Source organism: Falco cherrug, chromosome 1 (genome assembly GCF_023634085.1).
Source record: "Falco cherrug isolate bFalChe1 chromosome 1, bFalChe1.pri, whole genome shotgun sequence".
NCBI classification, from domain to species: Eukaryota; Metazoa; Chordata; class Aves; order Falconiformes; family Falconidae; genus Falco; species Falco cherrug.
This window is the reverse complement of record NC_073697.1, coordinates 5,223,490-5,246,673: the sequence shown is the minus strand read 5'-3', so window position 1 is coordinate 5,246,673 and position 23,184 is coordinate 5,223,490. Positions and strand designations below refer to the sequence as shown.

The following is a 23,184-nucleotide window of genomic DNA, read 5'->3' as shown; positions in this document are numbered from 1 at the left end:
AAAAACAAGTATTATTAAATACTTTCCAGGAGACGCTATAGCTGTTAGCTGCAGTAGGTAAAATGTAAACTTAACATTAGCAAAAACTGTAATCGTTCAATAAAGTAACAAGCTGCCAAAGAAAACCATTGAATCACCTGCTAGAAAAACTAAGGGCTGATCCAGACATCTGTCAGGAATGACTAAACATTAACAAAAATTAGCCCAGTTATTAAGCCAGTGAAGAACTGTAGAACTCACCAGCAGCTTCCTTCAGAGCAGCTCCCTGAAACAGCCCACCCAAGCTGTGCGGCAGTGAAACCGGCTAAACAGACTGATGTTTAAAAAAACCACAAAAAGTCCCTTAGAAGTCGCTTCTAGATATATAAAGACCATGCAGAAGGTGTATTGAGTACACCTCAGTTCACAGGAACCCAATTTGCTTAACTTCCACTGAGCATGAACATCCTAATATCCAGTACAGCTAAATGAGTAAGACAAGCTATTTTCTTCCACTTCATTCAAAGCTACAAACTCAATTCCTTATGAAAGTAATAGATTTTTTAAAAGATATTATGCTCTGAAATAAGTCTTTCTTTGGACAGAGGAAGCAGAACGTCTGCTACAATACAACACGATGCAAGGCCAAAACCATTAAAGCAAGTAGAGCAGGTTAGGTTACGTAGCTGTAAGTTTACATGTCATGTGGCAGTGACTCATGGAATTAAGATGAGTTGTTACCATGGGTCCCGTCATTCTTCATGTTCCTACTGTCTTTTTTTCAACCTCTACCAGCCAAAACACTGAGTCTCCAACAATAGTTTTATAAGAAATATCAGTTACCAAAGGACACCTATAGGTTACATTTTTTTTTTTTTTTTTTTTTTAAAAAAGTAAGTATTTCACACACAGAGCTAGTGCATTTATATAAAGACTGAAAGATTCAAACTAAGAAAGTACAAACAACAGTTTGGACGCACAGTTTTTTTTCTCAAGTTTTAAGTAATTGTAGTTTTGCATGCATTTTCTATTAACCGGTTTAGTAAATCCGTTTAAAAGGTCAATGACAGGCTATTACACTTTCAACTCAAATTCTATAGCAAAATTTACTTTTAACTAAGCTTTTCTGCAAAAAAAATATGGCCACCAAGCTTTTCTCCATTTAAAACCACAGAGCTACATGCTAATTTTGCAAACAGGAAGGCAGTGTCACCTACTCATGCCCCCCGAAACCATCAACTGCAGCCAGAACGCTCCTGAGCAATTAATTAACATGGATAACTATAACAGTCGTGGTTTCTCCAGCTTACTCTTTGAAGCACAGAGCTGCAAATGGCACAATTAATGCAAGCCTACATTTAATTATTCAGTCCAGTACTACCTGTATTATAGTTAACGCAGCAAGTAATTAGAAGCCTCCCCCAACCTCCCTCTTATTTAGCCACACCATCTTCTCATCTGGTAGTGAGGGAGACACTGGGCAGATCTGTATGGTACCCCTTACCAGAAAGCTGCCTTTCTGCAGTTCTGCTGCACACAGTATTGCTGGTTTTTAAAACCAGACTTCAAAAAGGTAGAGAGCACTCTTAAAGACAGTTTAAGACCCTCACTGTTCTCAACCAGGTCACCTGCAGACAGCATTAAAGCAAAACCAAACCCAGATATTTCTACATTGAGAATTTGTTTATTAAAACGGCATCTTAAGTTTTTACCCTGTTGGATTTTTTTCTTCTTTCACAGACAATGAGTTTGACCGTTGACAGACCTATCAATAGTTTGTAAGAGCTGAAGATGCAACCAAATAAACTCAACAGCACATCATTTTTTCTCCAAGAAAAATTACCTCAAGGAAACTACTTAGATAAGACACATCTTCTTAATAGCACGGGAAGGCAATCCAGTAGAGATCCAATTAATCTTTATTTCACTGAAGTGATATTGTCAAGACGATTGCTTATGTACGGTGTGAGCCCACAGTTACTATATAACGTTTATTGGGCAAATGTTGATAGAAAGCTATGAAATGGTAATACTTTTTGTTTCCGTTACAATTTTTTTTACATTCATTCCACAATTGTCTGCCTACACCCAAACAGAAGAGCAGAACAAGACTGAAAAAAAAATATTAACTTCTCCTTTACCTTACTCACAGATTTAAAGCGCTTTCTTTCTGGTTATCTTAGTCCCTTGAAACTGTACTGTTGTTAAATACAATAATACAAAACATAGTAAGTACTGCATCTTTGAGACTTAGCAGACACGCAACTGCACCCAAGCATGATAGCATGGTAATAGAACGAGAGAGACTGTTCTCATGAACACCACCACCCCTAAGGTAGCAAATTACCCAATGCCCAAACCAGTTCACGTACATGTAGGTACTTTTATAGCTCCATTACAACAGGGCCTGACGAACATATGTTTTGCATATATGCATCACAGCAGTCACTGGGGAAACAGAGGAAGAGTTAAAAAGAAGTTAGCGTTTCCTCCCTGCCCCAAGTAAACATGAAGCACACACAGTGTACACCAAGGTAAAAGGAAAGTATATACAGGTTTTTATTCTTCTCTTCATGGAAGTTTGAACTGACCCAGAAGACAAAGCCATAAAAAACCCCAAACATACCTCGCCTGAGACAATGAAGGCTTTCCACATGCCAAGATTCTCACACCACCAGTCCGTTCTTGCAATGTGCAGCTGAAGGTCACTGTGCTCTCTCTCCATCAGAGTAATTTCATCCTTCAGCTTAGAAACAATCTGCAGAGAAAAGTTTATTGATCATAATTGCTAAGAAAAAGTTTGAGCAATACGCCTCATATCTTCAGGGACACTATTCAGAAAAAGGTAAAGGTATGAAAGCAGGGAGAGAGAGAATAATTCACGGGGGGTGGGGGGTGGGGGGGGGTGGGAGTCTTAAGTGAGAGAACCTATGATGCCTTTTATAAATTTGTGGAATACACAGTAATCCTAAAGAGTCAACTCCAATATTAAAATAAAAAACTACTTAGAAGTACGTCCTACTATTGCACTATCAGCATAAAAGGCACTTTAGATAGGATTACATATTACACACACACACACACACATTATATGTTTTCTACAAATGTGAAATTACAATCACTGAAATATGCGTTACTGAAGACATCCCCCTTACCATTTTCAGATACAGAAACCTGGGAACAGATTTCATTTCTAGGAACTTAGCTATGTTAACAATCACTCAGAAAATTACTACTTAATTCATTTAAGTTTTGGAAAGGGAGGGATTTATTTTTGTGGAAAGCATGCATTTCAAAAGACGTTCTCATCAAGACATAGCTCACAGTCATAATCTCATAAAGGATAAATAGCGTATCTCATGACATCAACAAAAAAACCAAGTAACCATAAATACTACTAGAAGACAGCATGACAAGAAAAGGGGGAAGTATACATAAGATGTGACATTAGAAATACAGCAAAAGAAGCTAACGCTTTCTTTAAAATATGATAGCCCACATAGTCAAACTTACAAGTCTTAGTTGTAAGATTTAAAACACGTGGTACATCCTGCAGAGCTACAGTAATTGTCTTTTTCAGAATTTTGTATCACATAAGATGTAAAATACTACCTACACATCTACAGCTGTATGACAACTTTCTGGCATATACCTAACCTTCGGAATAATTTTGTATTTTACTATATTTACTATGGGCATACAGACTGCTCTGCAGTCACCTTACACTGACTCCTACAAGTGGCATCCAGGAACAATCAATAAATACAGAACTGGTAAGGTTTCATTATAAGTAAATAGCTACTACGCTTATAAAACAAATACTGAGACTTTATAATGATACTGGATCTATTTTATTATTCTGTTTCAAAGACGTATATATTTTCAAAGACAAAGAATATTTTAGGAACAAAAAAATACAGGGAAAACCCCACTACTTTCTAAGGGGTACAATCCCCACCTCCTCAAGACCTTAGGTGTAGAAAGAACATGGCTATTATTTCTCAAGAATGCAAAGGGAACATACAAGTGCTACATCCATGTGTATGCAACAATACGTAAAGGTTTAGTTATATAGTACTTTTTTATATCAAAGAAAAAAAAATCAAAACTATAGTGCTACAGAAACAAATGGCATGGTCTAACTCACACACACAAGCATGCTCACTTCTGTTTAGTACTTCTCACTCTTTGTGGTGGTGCATCTCGCCCCCTCCCCTAGACCACCCCCCACAGTCTCAGGAATCCCCTTTAGGCCTTAGCCCCTGTGTAATGAGTTCGACAGTTAAGCATCTCTTGACTGTACCAGCAACACCTGCGTGGCTGAGCTGGGAGACAGCACTGACAGCCAGAAACATTCTTTACACAAATCCTAACATCCCCAAAAGCACTGGAGCACTCCTTACGTGAATCATCTCCTGATGAGCCTTGCAGCCCACTGTCACTGGGATTGTGAAAAATTCCAGTACTTACCAGCTCAGATTGTGGCCAGGATGGAAAAGTCCTGTTGACTAAAAGCCAATCATCTCTGACTCTATGAACAGTGGTCCTAAGTGAGGACCATTTCGAGCTCCTTTGGTCCTTTGAGCTCTCCTGGACTGCAGGGGGCTGCAAACAGCATCTCCCTCTGAGCAGGATGCCTCTCAGAGCTCCCAAGCTCGCCGAGTTAGGAGGACTGTCACCAAAAGCTGACGCCAGCCTGGGCTGATAACCCCACTCCTCAAGGCTCAAACCTTTGCCCGCTGAGAAATGCAAAGGCGTTCAACATGAATATTTCACTGAACTTGAGGAGAATTTTTAGCAGGTATATATACACCTTTGTACAGCTGTACATTTATCTCTATATTTTTGTGTTTGTACGTGAGTTGATTTAGGTACCTCATAAGTGTAAGTATTACCATTTCAAATCTGTAGTTAAACCGATTTTGTCATTTAAGTAAATCCTACTTTGTAAGTATTAATCATGGACTAAGTGCTGCTAAAATCCTATGATCAACCTTAAACTGTGAATGTTCCTTACATTCCTTTAGATACAAACTGTTGTCCAAGTCGGACTAGGATCGGATCTAGCCACACCTAAACTCTATCAAGAGTTTAGAAAGCAAGGGGGGTCCACTCTGAACCTCATGACTCAGATAGTAGGGTCGCCCTTGTCCTTTTACATCTTTAGTCTCTGTGTAAATCATTCCAGATTAATTTTAATTTGATTCGTCTTTGTGTAATTTCTCTATGTAATAAGTAACAGAGTGAACCTCGCTACCAAACTTTGTGAAGTCACAGTCCTACAAATTCATATTAAAACTACTTTGCTAATACCTTTGATGGTGATTCTTTAACATTTATGGCCCATGGTGCAAATTTTAACTTTACACCTAGTTAGTTATAAGAGTACCTCCTACAATTTTTCCAAGTGACTTTTATGTTCACTCCTGGTACAGGTCCACTGGAAATACTAAAGATCTGAACAAGTTAACAGAAATTTCCTCCAGCTTCCACATAACTCCTGATAGAGACTGAGGCACTTCTCCATTCAGTAAGGTCCCGGTTAATTTCAGTAATTGTGTCACAGTTTTCTTTCAATATAAGGCTTAGCAAGCACCAGAAGGTGCTCTGCGTGGGGAACGTTAAGATGTTGCTTTGCTACTGACAATGACAAGACCGAACTCTAGAAAGAATGTGGTCCTGCACATTTACTGTGGCTGCACAGGATGGCATGAGACAGCACTCACAAACACAAGGGAGATAGCCACCGAGCTTCGGGCACGAGACATGCACCAAAGTCACAGACCTCCAAAGATCAAGGTAATTTTCTATGGCAGTGGGCCTTGTACATTGGAGACATTGCCTGAGACCGCTTACCATCTTTCTACTCTTTATATTCCAAGAAGGAACTGAAACGAGACCTCCCTACAGAGCATTTTCTTTTAAAACTAGCAGCGTTTCACATGCAAGTCAAATGAGCAGTTTTCTTCCCTGGCTGACTGGCATCTGAGTTGCAGGGTGCTAGAAGTCACTTGAAGATGCACATATGTGTTTTGTATGGGTCTCACAGCAAACATTTCAAAAAGAGAAAACAACCCAGGAACAGCTTGAGGTTTAAAAGTTTAACACAAAAAATGTACATGACATTCCCCTTCATATGGCACAAAACTGTGGAATTTTTAGAAACAGTTTTTACTTCATATGACCAAGAACCAAATTTTTATCTGCCACATCCGGAGGTGGGGAAAAAAAAAAAAAAAAAAAAGTCCTTGTAACAAGGTGCTCTCACACTGTCAACCTTAACAACCCATTTAAAAGCTCCACAGGTAAATGCTACTGCAGTAATACAGGCATTTAAAAAATAAAGGACACACAAACACATCAGTGCTCTTACTACTCTGAAGAGCAATGGTTGGATGACAAGTAAAAGGTATCTTCTGCCCGCTGAAGCCACACACACAGCAGAGCAGCTGTGAGCGGGACACACCAGAAGAGCTGCAGACACATTTCCAGTTGTCTGCGGTAACCTCTGGCAGAAGGGAGATGCAAAAGAGACAGAGGGAACAAAGCTAGCCAGTGTGGTCCCAAACACTACTGTCCACGTCTTTCTGCTGGGGCAGCAGAGAATGAGCAGGGTGTCAACCGCTACTCAGACCAGCATCCTAGCACTCACCCCTAGTGAAGAAACAAATGTATGAAGAACCCAGGTCCTGGACAATGACTAATGCCCATGTACATTTTTGCTATCCCTCGCAGGAGGCTGTTTTAGGGAGATACCTGGCTACTTGTTAGTCTCTAACCACCACCTACCAACCACATTACGCCTGAAAAACTTGGCCCGACTGCATCTGAACAACAGTCCTGTAGTATCAGACTCAGTAGGAATGCAAATGAGTTGGCCTAAGCCAAATGCAAATCACTTGCTTCTGCCCGAATATGTTCTTAGATTGCTTAATCGTTGCACTTTGCAAATAGAAAAAGATTTTTATTTTTCATTCAAGCCCGGAGAGCCAAAGTTTAATGTCCCTCAATTTTTTGTCTGATGAAAGCATGCTTTGCAGACTTCTCCTGCTCCTTATAAAGGAAAGCAGTCACTTTTACAGATTCAGGTGGTGTGTGTCCCCCGCCCCTTGATTAGAACAAGCCAGTTACAACTGCAGATTCTGAAATTGCGCTATGCTACCAGAACGCCAGCAGAGGGAGCAGAACTAGCACATCCCTCCGCTGCAGTGCGCCAGACGCGGCAGGGAACATGAAACAAACTGCCACAAAGAACTACGCAAATACAGGTGGGTACAGCAGCAGTAAGGAAGAAATACTATAGATCACCGTCAAAGCTGCAAGCCCACTGGGAGAGGTCTTTATTCTACGACAAAAAAAAATAATATTTGCAATTTTAGTTACATCAGCTTAAAAAAACCCCTAAAAAACCAAATTAAAAATAATAATAAAAAAATTAAAATAAGCTAATTTCAATTTCTATAACAGACCGATTGAAACAGTAATCTGAGCTGTCCAGAAAGAGCCTGAGACAACTAGATATTACACAAACATACACATAATTTTATTTTTTTTTTTTAAGGGAAGACACTAAAGGTAGTTACCTTTTTGTCGGGTTTTGGTGAATTACATATGGAATTTAGAGCCTGTTTTTTATATTCAAGCTTGTCATTTAGCTGGCGAAGTTTATTTACAGCATAACTGGCCTGTTCATTAATTCTTGTGCTGCATTCTTCAGTAGCTTCTTCGCAACCTTGGCTCTAGGAATAAAGGATGAGGGTAACTGCATCATTAATATGAAAAAGGAGAGTTATTGTTTGCTCCAAAAGCTTTTATGTATAAGAACTCTTATTCTTGATACAGAAAAAAATGTAGGTATAAGAGATTCTAACAGATATTCCGACCATCAGATCCAACATGAAACATGTCTGTTAAAAAAACCTGAACAAGCACACACCCAACCAAACACACAACAGACAAAGCCTAATACCATTTATACTACAGCTCTTTGGGAACTCTTGCCAACTATGTAAAATGACCTTCAAGCTAAAGCTTTAGTGTAAATGAGAGGCAGAATCAAAGTTTATTTTAAAAGCAACAGCAGCTTAGTAGTCATAATCAATTTTCAGAGCCAGATAGAAAAGCAAATACTTCACTCTGAGCTGAAAGATAACAAGACAGGGGAGCGGGGGGGGGGAACAGGGACACGAAACCAAAAAAACCCCTACAGTTCTAACAAACAGTCCTGCCTCCCACAAACCTTCACAAAACAGATTTATCAGCCTGCAGAACAATCTAAACCAAGTCCTTTCTCTGCATGAACAGATTTTACTGCTGTTTTTAGAAGTGTTAATAAAAACGTGATAAAAGCACATACGCATTACTCTAAACTGATAAATAATTTTCTTATATTCATTCAGACAAACCAATAGCTTTTTCCATCTTGTGTACTACAGGCATGCGAAAAAATAGTTTCACACCTTTCAGTGACGTTCTCATTAACATCATCTGGCATCTGCCTCAGTCTCCTTTCTTACTGTGCTACCCCAAACAGGCATGAAGACCTTGAGATCCAGCAAACAGCACTGTGATGTTACTGTTGCCATCTTCAAAGATCTCTGAGGTCTGCTTGTGACTGAACACATCTGTGGGAAGCTATGAATCTAATCACATGAACTACAGTTCTCTAATTATATTCCCACTAAGCAAGCTTTATCTGTATGTAATGACAAGCTAACAGAATGAAGTCTCATTGTCTGCTAAATTCTGTGAGCTTTAGAGACAATCCTACTGTAAATTCTGCAGTATTTTACATCTTAGTAAAAAAAAAAGTCTGAGAAGAGATACAGTAGCAACAAAAATTAATCTTCTTAGTATAATCCTCATAAGGGAGGGCAACAATGCAGAAGTCAGGAGTTCTAGGCTAAGAAATCCATGCATGCCCTTTTCCAGTTCTGCATTTGCCTGCTATGCGGCTGAGTAAATAACATTAGCTCTATGTCATGTCCTTTGTTCCGTCTATTCTGCACAGACTGTAAACTCCTCAGGTCTGAGACTGCCTCCAAGCACGTGTACAGAGCTCACAGAAGCTCATCATCATCTCCTGGCACTACAATAATACAGATAATTAACAATATCAGGTGTTACTCAAAACACTACTACACAGACCCATAGAAGTAAAAAAACCTTAACCTTTTTAGGAAGCACAGAGGTCAAAAATAAACAAAAATTCTATTTTTTACACTGAAGAATTAAAAGACTTTTCATATGAGGTGTGGTACTAGTAATCAAAGGATTGCAATTAATTACAAAACAGTAAGGCCCTGCTCCCAGAGATAGGCTGCATGGCTTCTGCCATTAACATTTCAGACACTTACAGCAAAATACACTATTGAGTCACTAGGTTTATCACAAAAATACTAGAATTACAAGGTAACAAGTTACCTGTATCCAAATTACCAAATAAACAACACACTCAAAGCTGAGATCGTAAAGGATTGTGCTATCTTCCCTTGACTGCTAAACTGATAATAACGACTTCCATTTCTGTGAGTGCTGCAGAACACAGACTGGGGCTCATTTTAGCAATCTGACACACACAGCATTGATGCAACCACCAGACCCTCTTTCCTCAGTGCTGAATGCAGGCACTGCTTGCTTCTGGGTTTTTACATCTGCTCAAGATCTTTCAAAGGAGGTTTGTCCAAGGAGTGAAAAGTCATGACTGATTGAAAAGAAGAGAAAGCTTGTTCCACCTGCAGTTGAACCAGCAGAGTCTGACCTTGCCCTGATTCCTGTCTTCCAATTTGATCTCCTCGTGTTTCATCAGGGCTCATCCTTTTGTCCCCCCTTCCACAATGACACTAGAGAACTTTTTACCTATCCAACTATAACAGTGGAATTTATAGAAAATTAACATCGGTAACTCCCACAGTGCCACAGGAAGCGAGAACCTGAGACATTCAAAACTCAAACTAAAATGAAAGCAATTAGTATCTGGTAACACTATGGATCCCTCCAGAAACATCAGATTTCTCAGCTGTAGTTGAGGGAGGGGGAGCAAAAAACCCCAAACCTATTAGCCAGTAGCACATTTTCACCAACATTTGAAAGACCACTGGAAACTTCAGAAATAATCTATTCTCACCTCAAAGACCCTGAACCATGGCACAGAGCCATCAGGATTGCTCTATTTGAGAGATGCTCTAACAGTATATGCTACTTCATACTTAATTTGTTGTTAAAAACGCAAAAGAACTTCAACTATATAAGCAAACTTGGCAATACATTAGTCTTCAAGGTTTCACAGCTGACACAGCCCTCAAATCTGGCAGATACATATCCAAGGACTCAGACAAAGGACAGATGATGCTGATGTTAAAAAAAAAATAATCTAATTTTTTGGCAGCTATAGTAAATGTTATCTGACAGAGGACAGCTAGACCTAAAGTGTTGTGTCAGTCTTCTTAAGAGAAACTGTTATCTCTCTTAGACTGAATATATATAGAGATTAAAAAGCACAACGTTTAATACTTAGAAAGTTCTGGACAAAGTCCCAATGACTACAAACACAAGGACAGAAAGTCTTTGAAGTACCTCGTACCCTCAACACATAGCTGAGTTAACAGTGAGAAAAATAGAAAACGTGTCTTGGATCTTTTATCAAGGAAAAGATTACAGAGAGAAGAGTGAAAGTTCAGCAAGCTCTCGAAGTTCATATTGGAAGTAATTTACTTAGAACAGCTCATCTCTGCAGATCTGCTGACAGGTGGACTACAGAGACGATAAAAGCTCACTACAGAAATTAAAGCCATATTTAAGCAGTAAAATACAAAAGCCTTGGGTTCTGGAAAAATTGTTTCTAAATGGAAGAATGCAGATCAGCACCTCTGGATTCTGCTTCTTATTTGTCCATTTAGATCCAGTATTAGACAAACTATCCCACTTCATTGTGCTCTGAGCAAGTTCACATGTAAAATGAAGATATCCATGCTGATCTGAAGTGGCAGCCTGACAAAGATGCTCCCTAGTCTGAGAGATGCTCTTGTCAAAACGTTCTTAGATAAATATAACACAAGTTCCCCTGACATGACCGATTTAGAGAAGCCACTGTAAAACCTGCCCCAAGAGATCTGCCATTAGGTTATTGCTTATGACATTTTGAATGCTCTGGCTTACTATTTACAGTTTTAGTGCTATTTTAATCAGTTCTATCTTCCAACATAGTATACTAATCTATTCCATAAATAAAGAGTACTAAGGTTGTATTTTTTTCTTTTCTTTTTTTTTTCAACTTTTAACTAGGAAATGCACAGGGGACAGGGAAAGACAACATTTAGACAGAAACCTACTAATGTTTCACCTTGTTTCAGTGTTTTCAGCTTGGGAACATACCAGGTTTACCCAATGGAACTACAAGAGTGATATCATGTATAAACACATCCAAAAAAAAAAAAAACAGTCCAAAGGTCAAGGACAGAAGATGCTATTACGTGCTTTACTCAGGATCATCTGCAGATCACCTTAAAACAACAGTGAAATTGTCCACATGACTCACCACTTCGTCTTTGTCCTCAGGAGTTAGCTGAGCAGAACTTCTTTCTTCTTCCTTCTTGACTGATCTCTCATATAAATCACTGACAATGAATGAGGGGTAGTATCTGTCCTTTAGAGTCTCATAAACATCTGCCTGAATTCTGTAGAATACTTCAATGCCTTTATTTCCCACGAGACTTTGCTGTATTTCTTTATAAAGGGATTTTTCCACAGGTATTTCCCTGTTTTCCACAAAAAAATTCTGATAAATTTCACTCACCAGTTGAGGTATTTCAGCCTAGGAAGCAAGGAGGGAGAAGAAGGGAGAAGAGAATAATGAAAAAGCTTTAAAAATATAAAGATGAATCACGATCCAGGTGCATAATTTGAAGGATGATCAAGCTAATTTCACTCCCAGATGTATGAGAACACATCTGTGACTCTCTCACTGAGATCAAGCACTCTGCCTGAGCACCTATGCTAAGCAGTCAATTTCACAAGATAAATACGGATATTTTTAAAGTGAAGAAACAGCTGTGCTCTAAAATTAACATAGCTTCTGCACCCACTGCTTTTAAAAGTATGCTCCAAAAGCTGGTATTAAAGGGGGCAGGGGTGGAAGTGCTAAAGCAACATTCTGATCACCATTTTAAGTTCAGATTGTAGAGTTCAGCTGTATTGGCTCTCCTGTCTTCTGCTGGATAGGACCAACTCACTTTATACATGACTATAATTCTATAATTGGGGCGGGGGGGGGGGGGGAGAAAGCAAAAATAACAAGGAAAAAAGCAGAACCAAAGAGACATTTACTAGTACACTGGGCCAGGTATTTCCACTGAGCACAGAAGAGCACACAGGATTGAACTTTGTAATAATGAACAGGAAAGAGGCAGTAATGCTGCACAATCCTTCATCATCTCTCTAAATTAACATCCCTCTAAACTGACTGCAATTACAAAGGTTTTATCCACTCACTCAGTACGGCACAATGTTCTTGCCTGCCTCATATGACAGTATCGCAGCTACACGGCTGCATGATGCTACTTTTTTGTAATTAAAGCTGGTCCATGGAACATAAAGGTTGCCCGTCACCACAGGGGCAACAGGAGCACAGTATGTTAGAATCTCTTTAAAAAATGGTAAGTCTTGAATAAAGGCACTACACAATTTGTTTTGAAAGCAAAGAGAGAAATCACAGCTGAAAGGTCATAAAATGATTTATAGCACCTTTTCCAGTCACGAGCAGTTTGCAATCAAAACTGATATACAGCTCTCTTCACAGTGCCTGACAAAATCTTTTTATAAACACCTTCTAGCCCGAGTTGGTTGTTAGCCATTTCTTCAGATTGTATCAATGGTTCATTAATCACGATCCATAATTTGCTGCTTTGGTTACAGGACATTATTTGTATTTTCCAATTGATTAGAATCTTTTTTCATAGGAGAGTAATAAAATTACAGTGAATAAAAGGTTAACTGATACTTAATAATGAAATTCATATTTCATGCTAGCGTGAATCCCAGAGGTTTAAAAGTTTTCCCCCCAGATCCACCCCACTAGTCACGAACAGAAAGTTTGTCCTCTACATTCCTGCTCTGCACCATTACTCCAGGATACTTCTTGCAACTTTAAGTGGTATTTCCTATCCTTATTTCAGGGTTCTCATTCCTTTATTTTTTACTGTATATTGTTGTATATTGTATATATTTGTATTTTTGTATATTTTTTGTATATTTTGTATAATTGTATATAACTAATATAATTGCATATTAATATACAATACAAATTACAATATAGCATCGTTGCTTCCCTCTAAACAGTAGCGCAGCATTCCTGGAGAAACTTAGCTGCTTATAAAGCAACAGAACAGGGAAAGGAAGGGGTCTTAGAAAGCAAAATCTCTCTTTCGAAAGGATTAAAAACCCCACATATACACACCATTTCATGGTTTGGGACTGAATGGACTACCTGTAACTGGCAAGGTGAAAAGTTTACATACAGACTATCAAGCAGCAACGTACTTTAAAGTTTCACATGAGCTGATACAACTAAAGCCAATATATTATTGCAACTTTCCCCTCTGGTCAAGGGGGAAAGAATTCTACTACTTTTGCATACGAAGTATCCCTTCTACCAGTCATGCTGCTACACAAAACAACAGTAAATCATCATCACAACAGTTTAAGTGCCATATTATCCTCAAACGTTGACATGAAGAAGTTAAAAGAACTAAATTGCTTAGTAGCTATCCTATGCTATTGCTATTTTAAAAACAAATACAAAGATATTTCCTAACATCAAGATCACAGCAAGCAGAGATTCCCATTAATGTACAAGGACTTGTAATTTCTTCCACCTTGCTAGCGTTCTTCAGATACTCCACAGACTCCCAAAGACCGATCAAAGCCATCTTGTCCATCCTTTCCATGTAGATTCGGAAGTGCTCTCTGTATGAAGGGTTGGCTAAAATTTCTTCAAACTGAAGAATCTGAAGAAAGAAAAACTAAGAGTAAAATCTGGGGGGATACTTAAGTCCAGCTCCTCTCCATCTGTTATGGGGAGAATATTTTCATTTTATGTGCCCACAGAGCACCATATATACCACAAATATGTACTCTATTCAACTGCACAGACTCTTTACGGCAATAGGTTTTATATTTTTTAATGAAGAAAAAAAAAAAAAAAAAGGAAAATATGAGTTGGAAGTATTTAGAAAATAAAGGCATCTACACTCCCATCAGATAGAAAATATTTCCACATGTTTTCTATCCAGGAGGTTAAGGCTACATTTGAAAAGACTAAGATGACATTTCAAGTCATTCATGAAATGCTACCGCCAAACATTTAAATTCCAATGTTCCTGCAAGGCAGAGGAGCCAAGCTGAACACTAACCAACCTACTCTTTGCTTAATCCAAACAAAGAATAACACCAGCAGTTTCCATGCCACAGGCCACAGAGTTTTGAGATGTATCTCAATTACTCCCAAGGCCACAGAGAAAGATGGAGTATAGTTCTTTATCCTGGCAGCTAGGGCGTTTGGTGGCTAGTTCCCATTAACTGAGCGTTATTGAAAAGCATCTATCAGAAACGCAGCCAGGTAAGGGAATGGTCTGCGATGTGATGCTCAGAACTCTACCTGAAATGAGAGAGGAATGCACATGTCACACACAAAAGAAAAGAGACTTCTCACACCCCAGCAGATGCTGTGGCCGTTAAGATGCAGGATTAAAAAGACGTTACCATTTCTCATCCTCTACTATTTCTGTGAATCCAGGCCTTTTCTTTGAAACACCTGAAAATAAAACACCTCCCTGACAAAAAGAACCAATCTTCCCACGTTGAACAAAATGAACGACCCTGGCTTTCTTTGGAAAATAGGACCAGTTTTCAAAGCACCCTATCAAAATCAGACATCCCTTCCTCTCCAACTTTGGAGTCCAGCAGCTGAACCAGTTTTCATGTTGCTCCTTTAGTGCCTTTATTTATGTGGACAGGAATCCAAATACACTGGAGTGGTCTTGGTCTCTTGTTTTGTACCTCACAGACACCAACCAATCCTCACTTTTTGCTTTTAAAAGAAAATCTGATCCTTAAGCACTGGGGCTAATGAATCTTTACGGTAAAACGCCAAGTCACAGGAAGCTAGGACAATTTGGTACAGAGCAAGTTGTGAATTCCAACCAGGACTGAGGCATTAATAATTTCTCTAATACGGGTTTTTCAATACCTTATAATAATATAATTCAGGTCATGTTGTCAGCATCTTTCTCTCAGAAGACGACTTTTTTTCCTAAACCTAGTACCTCAGACTCTACCAACAAGTCACATTTAGAAAAAAAATAGTTTGCTAGACTCAAGCTGTGCGGAAAGAAACTACATGTATGTGCACGTACACAATTACGAGCACAAGTCACTTCCTTAATGAATCAAACTGAAGAAGGTTCTTTAAAAACTGTAGCCACCTATGTTTTGTCTGAAACAGCTCCTCCAAATTTTGGGCAGTGTTTAAGTAAATAGCATTTGTCTCAGCTGGAATGTTCATTTTCATCTTCAAAGTTCCTCAGTGACAGTCATATGCCATCCCTCTCTCCATACTTCACCATACCAGGAATCTTCTGGACATGGCTTGCTCTTAGATTCAGTGCTATTCAGGTACATGAACATAAACTTAGAGCTTCGCTATAGAGAGAGATACAGAGCTCACTATAATCCTCACTGAACAGCACAGACAAGCAGGCTTGTGAAGCTAGGCTTGCTACAGAAACAGTGATCAGACTGTCAAAGAGAAGAACAGAGAGATGACCATTCAAAGCCCAGTCTGTGGCTTAGCACCATTGCTGTGCCTCATCATACGTTTTATTCAATAGTTTTATCAAGATAGTGATTTAAAATACACGTGGAAGAAGTGTCCTCCAGCCTCTTGAACAGAGGTCTTAATCTCTGGGACTTTTCAGCTCTGTAAATGATAGCAGAGGCAATAAATATATCACAATGTGGAGCACTGTCCTGTCACTTCTTGAGCAAGAAGTCACCTTGGTCTCTACGCCTCTATTATCCAAGCTAGCCCTACTCAGGCTGCCACAGCAAGGAGAGTAATTAAGAAATCTCCCCTCTCAAAAGTAACTGTGGCTAAGTGCCGCTGCAGGGAGCAAGGCAAGTACAACCATCCCTCTAGCCTAACAAAAGTGCTCGCTGCACAGGTGCCCCGTGGTAATTAAAAAGTGGTGGTGCCTAATAATGCTGTTACACAAACCTCCTAATAGTTACCTTGCAAACTGAAATACTTCAACAAAATTGATAGACAGAAAAGCTTATTTAAATTTCCCTTGCAGAAATGAGACCTCACAAACTTTTTTTAGGTTTTTGTTTAAGGCTTGACTATCCTAAATTATTGAATAGTTTATAACTATTAAATATGTTACAAACACCGTACTGTAAACATTATTAAGCCTTCAAAGACAGTAACGATGGACAAAAGATGTTTTTAGGTTTGAGGTGGTTAAGTCGTTACAAAACACATGCAATCCAGGAAGTATTCTGAGGAATACAAATATCTCCATTTTCAAGAAAGAGATTCTGCAGTAATTTTTAATCCTCAGTAGAAGATCATTTTATGACTCAGTATCAGCACGAATTAAGAGCACAAAGGTCTAAGTTACATTGGCATACATGCATGCATTAGGGCATGTGTACACCCTCAAATCCAATATCCAGTTAGCAGACATAATCTTGGAATTACTCAGCCTCAGCAGCAACACTTCAAGTCCTTTTAACTTGAGAACAGCTTCCGGGCTTGGAAAAACCAGCAGTGACATCAATTTCCTACTTCAACAGGAAAGTAGCTAATACACTACAGCTGGTGACAGGCTCTGCCAACGACTAGGAAGGGGTTAGATTCCTGCCCTCCTCCCTGCCCCAAGTGGGGTGCTTTAAGCAGCATCCCTAGCATAGGGGGATACAACAGAATAGCCTTGTTCCTGGCCCTACAAAGCAGAGAACTGGTCCTGGCAAGTCCCTAAAGATAGTCACAACCTCTCTCTGGAGAGGAACATCAAAACAACTGCTTAATTTGGAAGGGCCTGAATAGGCACCAGATGTGGCATAGATGTCTTTACAACACACCAGGTTCCCCTTCGCTACAGCCACCTTGGCCTATAATGAATAATCACAATAAAGCTGGTAACAGCACTGCAGATCATGGGCGAGTTGAGCAGAATTTAAGTCAATAACGCACATGTTCTGCTGGAATGATGGCACACAGACTGCAGGATTTCTGTTTTCATTTGTTTGTGGGGGTTGGTTGTTTTTTTCTTTTTCGTAGAGGACAGGAAGAAGAAGAATATAAAAAATAATACTGGAAAAGTGTCTCTCTTTCCAAACTGCATTTTAAAAAACAATAACACATTCTCTGCCCACTGACTAAAATTTAAACATGCAGTGGTGTCGTCATTTTTCAAAAAGAGGTAAGTCATCAGAAGGCTAGCTTTGTCATACACAGCAGTAGCTGAACCAAATGCAATGATTAATTGCCTGTCAGGAAGCATATACTACATAAGGTGTCTGGCTATTTCACTGCACATACATCAATGGAAAAACCCCTGTCTTGAGACTCACATGTTCACGAACATACTTCTGTCGCAAGACACCCTACCTTCAGGCAAGAGGAGAGCAACAATTGACACTTGCTCTTTATATCCCCAAATTCTGTACCATGAAGTATCCTGACATAACGTGATCTGAAGCTTAAAAACCGCAGTGAAAATCTGATCAGTCACGAGTTATATCAGTATCTATCCACATATGGTGGAAGCAGGGTCTTCCGTAGGAGTTCTTACTTGGTCCTCGTCAGCAGAATTCCAAACATGGAACTGCCTCCGCCTCAAAATACACTCAGATGGTGGATCAGATCCCCAGAGCTCCTACCACCCGTGGTTCACAGAACAGCTCCACCAAGGAGATACTGGGACTCTACACATCTCGGTGATGTGGCTGTTGCGCTGAACACAACAGATCACACAAGTGATTTGCTGAACGCACACAGGCAACAAGAACTCAATTAATTACTACAATACTGTGCAGGTACAGTTTCTAAGAAAAAGCACTAGAACTGCACTGGACCATAAATAGATCAGAAGAGATGCTTTATATATTACACTAACTGAAACTGCAAGTTCCCTGAAATCTAATACCCAGGGCAGAGTATAAATCGGTGTCAGAGCTAATGACAGAATTCAGATTCAGACAGTATCTGGGGTTTGCTTGCTTATAAACATTTGGTTATAATTCACACATTCAGGATTTCCCTAGAGAAGCTGGATACAGGATAATGAGGTGTGTGAAACGTGCAAAGTCAAATACATAAAAGTCACAGGACTGTATAATTAAACAGAAAACCAACACTGTTTTATAATTAGTTTCTGCTGTAAAAGGGAAAAAAAAAAAGGTATTTCAAAACACAAAATATTTCTTAAGTCTGTAAGAGAACACTGACAGCTCCAAATAATCCATCTCCACATTTAAGCCCATAATCAGAACACGCATTAAAAGTTTTTACCATTAATGCTATTATTCCCCTACTACTGCAGGAAAGAGAAAGCTTTCTGTAGGACGCAGAAGTGAAACCAAAATACAAGGTTAGGCCCCTAGCCAATTTGTTCTTTGTTCAATTGGACCAAATAAGTCAGTAACTTATTCAAGCTTCTGTATATAATACACTTACATAAAATAATTCAAAACACCATCAGTAAATGACCATTTCTGACCTATTTTGACCTATTTCATGCAAGCTGAAGAAAGGAAGGCAAACTTCCAGTGTCCTCTACACAAGGCTGTTATTCTGGAGGTTAAGCGCTAGGTAAACCAAAAAAAACGGCACAGCTGGACTACAGAGAGGAATTATGGACACCAGCAGTGACTTACCAATATTAGCGCATCTCTTACATCTCGAACACTCCCCTGCCATTTTGCTTAGAAAGAGGCCTGAGTGTTCAGTCAATACTGCCCACGTAGTAGGGTGCAGCATCCAAAATAACACTGATTGCCTTGAAGTAAGAACCCAGACTGCAGCTAGCACAGTTCAGGAAACGAATGGGAAGAAGCAACAGTGAAGACAGTCCCCTTCCTCAGCCAAACCCTGGGCATTTTTCTGTTCTCTGAAGAGAACAGTGTGGCCTCCACCTCTCATCCAGCCTTTTTCCTGGCAGCGAAGAGTTGGGTACAACAGAAGAGAAAAGCGGTTTTCCTATTTTCCATGCTGACACAGGCGTGGAGTGGGTCTAGGGCTTCTTCACAGAAACAAGTCAAAAACTTAGAAGCAGAGCAGCCCTGGACCCCGTTGTTTCCACCATCACTACAACAAATGCCTGTGGAGAGTCTTTACTCATATTAATAGTACCATTAACTCAGTATGGAGCTGTTCATTAGTACGTTTGCAAGATATAACCCTGGGTCAGCAGCTCCCCCCAAAAATCCATCGGGTTATAAAAAAATGCAACATTAAGTCCTTTGATTTTCATTATAATAATATTATATTTTATTGTATTTCTGACCAAGCCCTGCCCCTATCCAATGCAGCTTCACTACTTGATCTCTCCTCACAAACAATCTTATATTACCACGTATCTATCCTGGAAAGTCCATAACATCTCAGCAGGCACCGAAAGTGGCATCAGTGGCTCATGCAGTGCTGCCACATGCTTCCCTCTTTCCTTTTCTCCTTGGCATCTCTCGCTACACCCATCTTCAGGAAACAGATCAAGACTACTTTGGCACAATCTATGACACACCATCTGAAATCCTGTTTTAAGGACAACAGGAGCAGGTGGGGAATTGCTGTCTTTCAGACCCTACTCAAGAAAGATGAAACACAAATAATAAGAACTGTTTCTCTGTCATGCAACTTTTTCTTATGCGCCACTAAGCTACAACTTTAAGAACATAATGAAAATTAAAGATCCCTGCATGAAGACATAACTTCTCTTCTACCTACACGCAAAAGGTAAAATCTTCTTTCCAATTTGAACATGTGAATTACTGCACTTCGCCCAATGGGGACAAAGTGATTACACAAACAAGTCACTAAATTTATTAAAAAGTTTAGCAAGGATAAGTAGCCATGATTTTATTTTTACAGGTCCTGGCTAATACAACAGTAGTTTTTCAAATCCAGACCACAGTGATGTTGAAAACCAGCATTTAGTCAACAGCTTTACCAGAGTTTTTCTGCAACAATTGCCCTTAATATTGTCAATTGCCTTTCGTAAGTGTTTGCTTTTGAATAACTTAGTATTTGCAAACACCCAAGGTATTTCCTACAGTAAATGTAACAAGGGCTAAAGAAAGCCAGCACATAATGTTGGCAATCTTTTATTTGAAAGCACATTGCTACTTTCAGAAATGCTGCTACCATGTCTTTATTAACTCCCTACATGCAGTACGTCTGAAAAATCACACATGCTTAGGAGCCGCTCAGTGCTTCAGGAAGTTTCACATCTAGCAACATTCCAAGCTGGGTGATCAGTATGTACTTCTGGGTACTGCAACTATCTTTTCCCAAGATAAACAAACTATGCTGCAATTAATTTGTACTTGACTCCTGAGGGAAGGGAGGGATTAATGACAGTGAGGCTAACGCGAGCCAGTGCTAACACATTCAGAAGGACCTTCAGACAGTGTACATGTTTTTCAATTTATACCTTCTGACTCTGGGGGCCATCGCCTTCATCAGAAATGCCATCTTCCTGCTGATCATAAGCAGGCCCTCCCAGGAGCCTTATTCTCTTCTCGCACTGCTTCTTTGCCACTGTCAGCTGATTAATATACCTCTTCACATTGCGAGCCCTCAGTAGGTCAGCTTTCATAGCCGCAGTTTCTTTTCCTTTTGAATCTAAGAATAAACCAAATCAGAGACAGTCTTTTACAACATGAAATCATCATCGCACTGTTGACTCTGTGACCTGCCTGATCAAAGCATTTGTCATTCAGGAATAACCTATGCACATGAGCACAGATATGGAAAGTTTGTATTTGAAACAGAATGATGATTTTGAAACATTCTCCAATGATATTTCAAGGGCTTATACAAGACAGTTGAGAAAAAAGTCCTTATTCAAACGTCCAGTGAAATCTCCAGCTCTCTTCCCATAGCTTGCTGCAAGCCACAGACCCAAGACTTGTACTATGGGATGTGTATTTACCAGATGGTGTTAGGAAGTTACCTACAGTCATGGTGTACAGTAACACATAGAGCTGGTGGCTCATGTAACCTACTGAATGCAACATTAACTGCCTAGAGTCACGAAGGACTGGACTCGATCCCCTCCAGCCCAGCAGGACACATTCCCATTGCATCTCATGTACAAATACCAATTTCTTGAGCCTGATGCAAATAGCATATCACACTAGCTCCTCCAGACAACAACACTGACTGAAGCTCACTCAAAATTATCGGATGACCAAGGAAAAAATAATTTAAACAAATCTTACAACGCTACATCAAGACTGTATAGTACTGTTAAATAGTAAAGTAACATGAAGATGACAGTCAGTTGAATAAGACTTAGTAATACAAGATATAATATGTTTGTGCATTCTACATTCCAGCCTCTTCAGCTAATTACCAGGGTCTAAAAAAAGAAGCAGCTGATAAAGCAGATTGAAAAACCCTATTGCATTGAAATCATTCCTGTTTTATATCTGCAGGATGCAACCAATTCACATTTATAGACATGGGGTTTTTTTTTCTTTTGTTCAATGATAATACTCCTGCTTTTGCAGGCTGCAACTAAAGGTTGGTAGCAAAGTACCTCGCTTGTACTTGGCTCTGGATTAACTGCTTGCTCAGGGATAGAGATCTATTCTACTATGTTTTCATACTATCAAATGCTAGTAAAATGATGTAGATGAAAACAGTGTTCCATTTTCAAAACTGCTGCTGGAAAGAAACCACCAGACAGCTCAGTTTGTGAATGCATACACAGAAAAAGGAAATCTCACAGGAATTTTTTAAAATAGGTATTTTCAACACATTTCTAATACATTAAGGTACCTTCTCCTTTTAGGACCGTTTTCATCCTTTTATTTCCCTCTCAAAGCCACATGTAACTACTACATATGACCGTACGTTTTGTCACTGTATACTAAGGGACAACTCAAGGTACATGGAGGTCCCTGAAGTTCCACATGTATGGTGAGCACAGATATTCTCCCAAATTATTTTGCCATATTTTTAATCTCACTTCGTTCACTGCACTTATTTAGGTATGTTGGTAGGGAACCTTCCCGATTCAAAGACTCTTAGTGTTTTAACAGATAAGTATCATTTGCATCTGAACTTCCATGTAATAGTGAACGACAGTGATGATACTTGCTGAGGCAAATGATAAAATGAGTTTACCATGGAAAAAGAAAAGGCCATCTGTTTTCCTGGTATGTTATCTCCACAGGGAAGTCAACAGAGCATTTAATTTAGCGTTTCAGTTCCCTCGCCAGAGGTACTAGTATTAATGAGGGAAAAAAAGGAAAACAACAAACGGCAGGAAAAGACCTTAAGGACAAAACAGCTCTCCCCCTCAATTTAAAACATTTACAGCTAATACAAATACATGGACAGTAGTTTAAAGTGAAGATTAAAACCCAACATTTTCCCTCCTGCACCTGATGCAGATAATTTTTAGAAGTTCTAAATTCTTTCAGTAGTTTAATTACTTTGGGCTCAAAATGCATATTGAAACCCCACACTTTGAAAACTCACGAACAGTGCTACACAATGATCAATTATTCAGCCTCCTTAAAACAAAAGCACCCTTCTTATTGAAAATAAGGCATTCTTGAAGGGTTTTCAAAGTAAACACATCTACTTTACCTGAAGTCTCAGCATCCTGTGATTGCAGCAGGCCTTCAGGAGAGGCTAATGAGCCAGCCCTACATCCCACTTGCTTCCAGCGATTAATTACTTTATTAGCCAAGAATCTTCAAAACTATTTGCCTCACTCAGGTCTTCATATCCATAAGAAGCCACTCCATGTAGGAAATACTCGGGTCAGAGTGATGAAGATCACACTGCCAGCCTGTTCCTGCTCCATGGATAAACAGGACTAGTCACTGTGAAAGCCTGGCAGTGACGTCACTTCACAAATAAACAAGAGGCTGATGAAGAGCAGCCCAGCACAGAGCATGGCCTCCAAAATA

The 23,184-nt window shown here is 39.4% G+C and overlaps 1 protein-coding gene across 2 annotated transcripts in view; it reads right to left on the bottom strand.

The window, feature by feature from the left end:
• Positions 1 to 23,184, bottom strand: part of SNX25 (sorting nexin 25) — an 88,145-nt gene that overhangs the window by 15,709 nt on the left and 49,252 nt on the right. For both annotated transcript variants that reach the window (XM_055711187.1, XM_055711195.1), the window contains 5 exons: positions 20,691 to 20,881; positions 13,851 to 13,982; positions 11,516 to 11,791; positions 7,563 to 7,718; positions 2,606 to 2,737 (listed from right to left, as the gene is read on the bottom strand). In XM_055711187.1, coding sequence (XP_055567162.1) covers positions 2,606 to 2,737; positions 7,563 to 7,718; positions 11,516 to 11,791; positions 13,851 to 13,982; positions 20,691 to 20,881 — 887 coding nt within the window. The remainder of the gene's footprint in view (positions 1 to 2,605; positions 2,738 to 7,562; positions 7,719 to 11,515; positions 11,792 to 13,850; positions 13,983 to 20,690; positions 20,882 to 23,184) is intronic.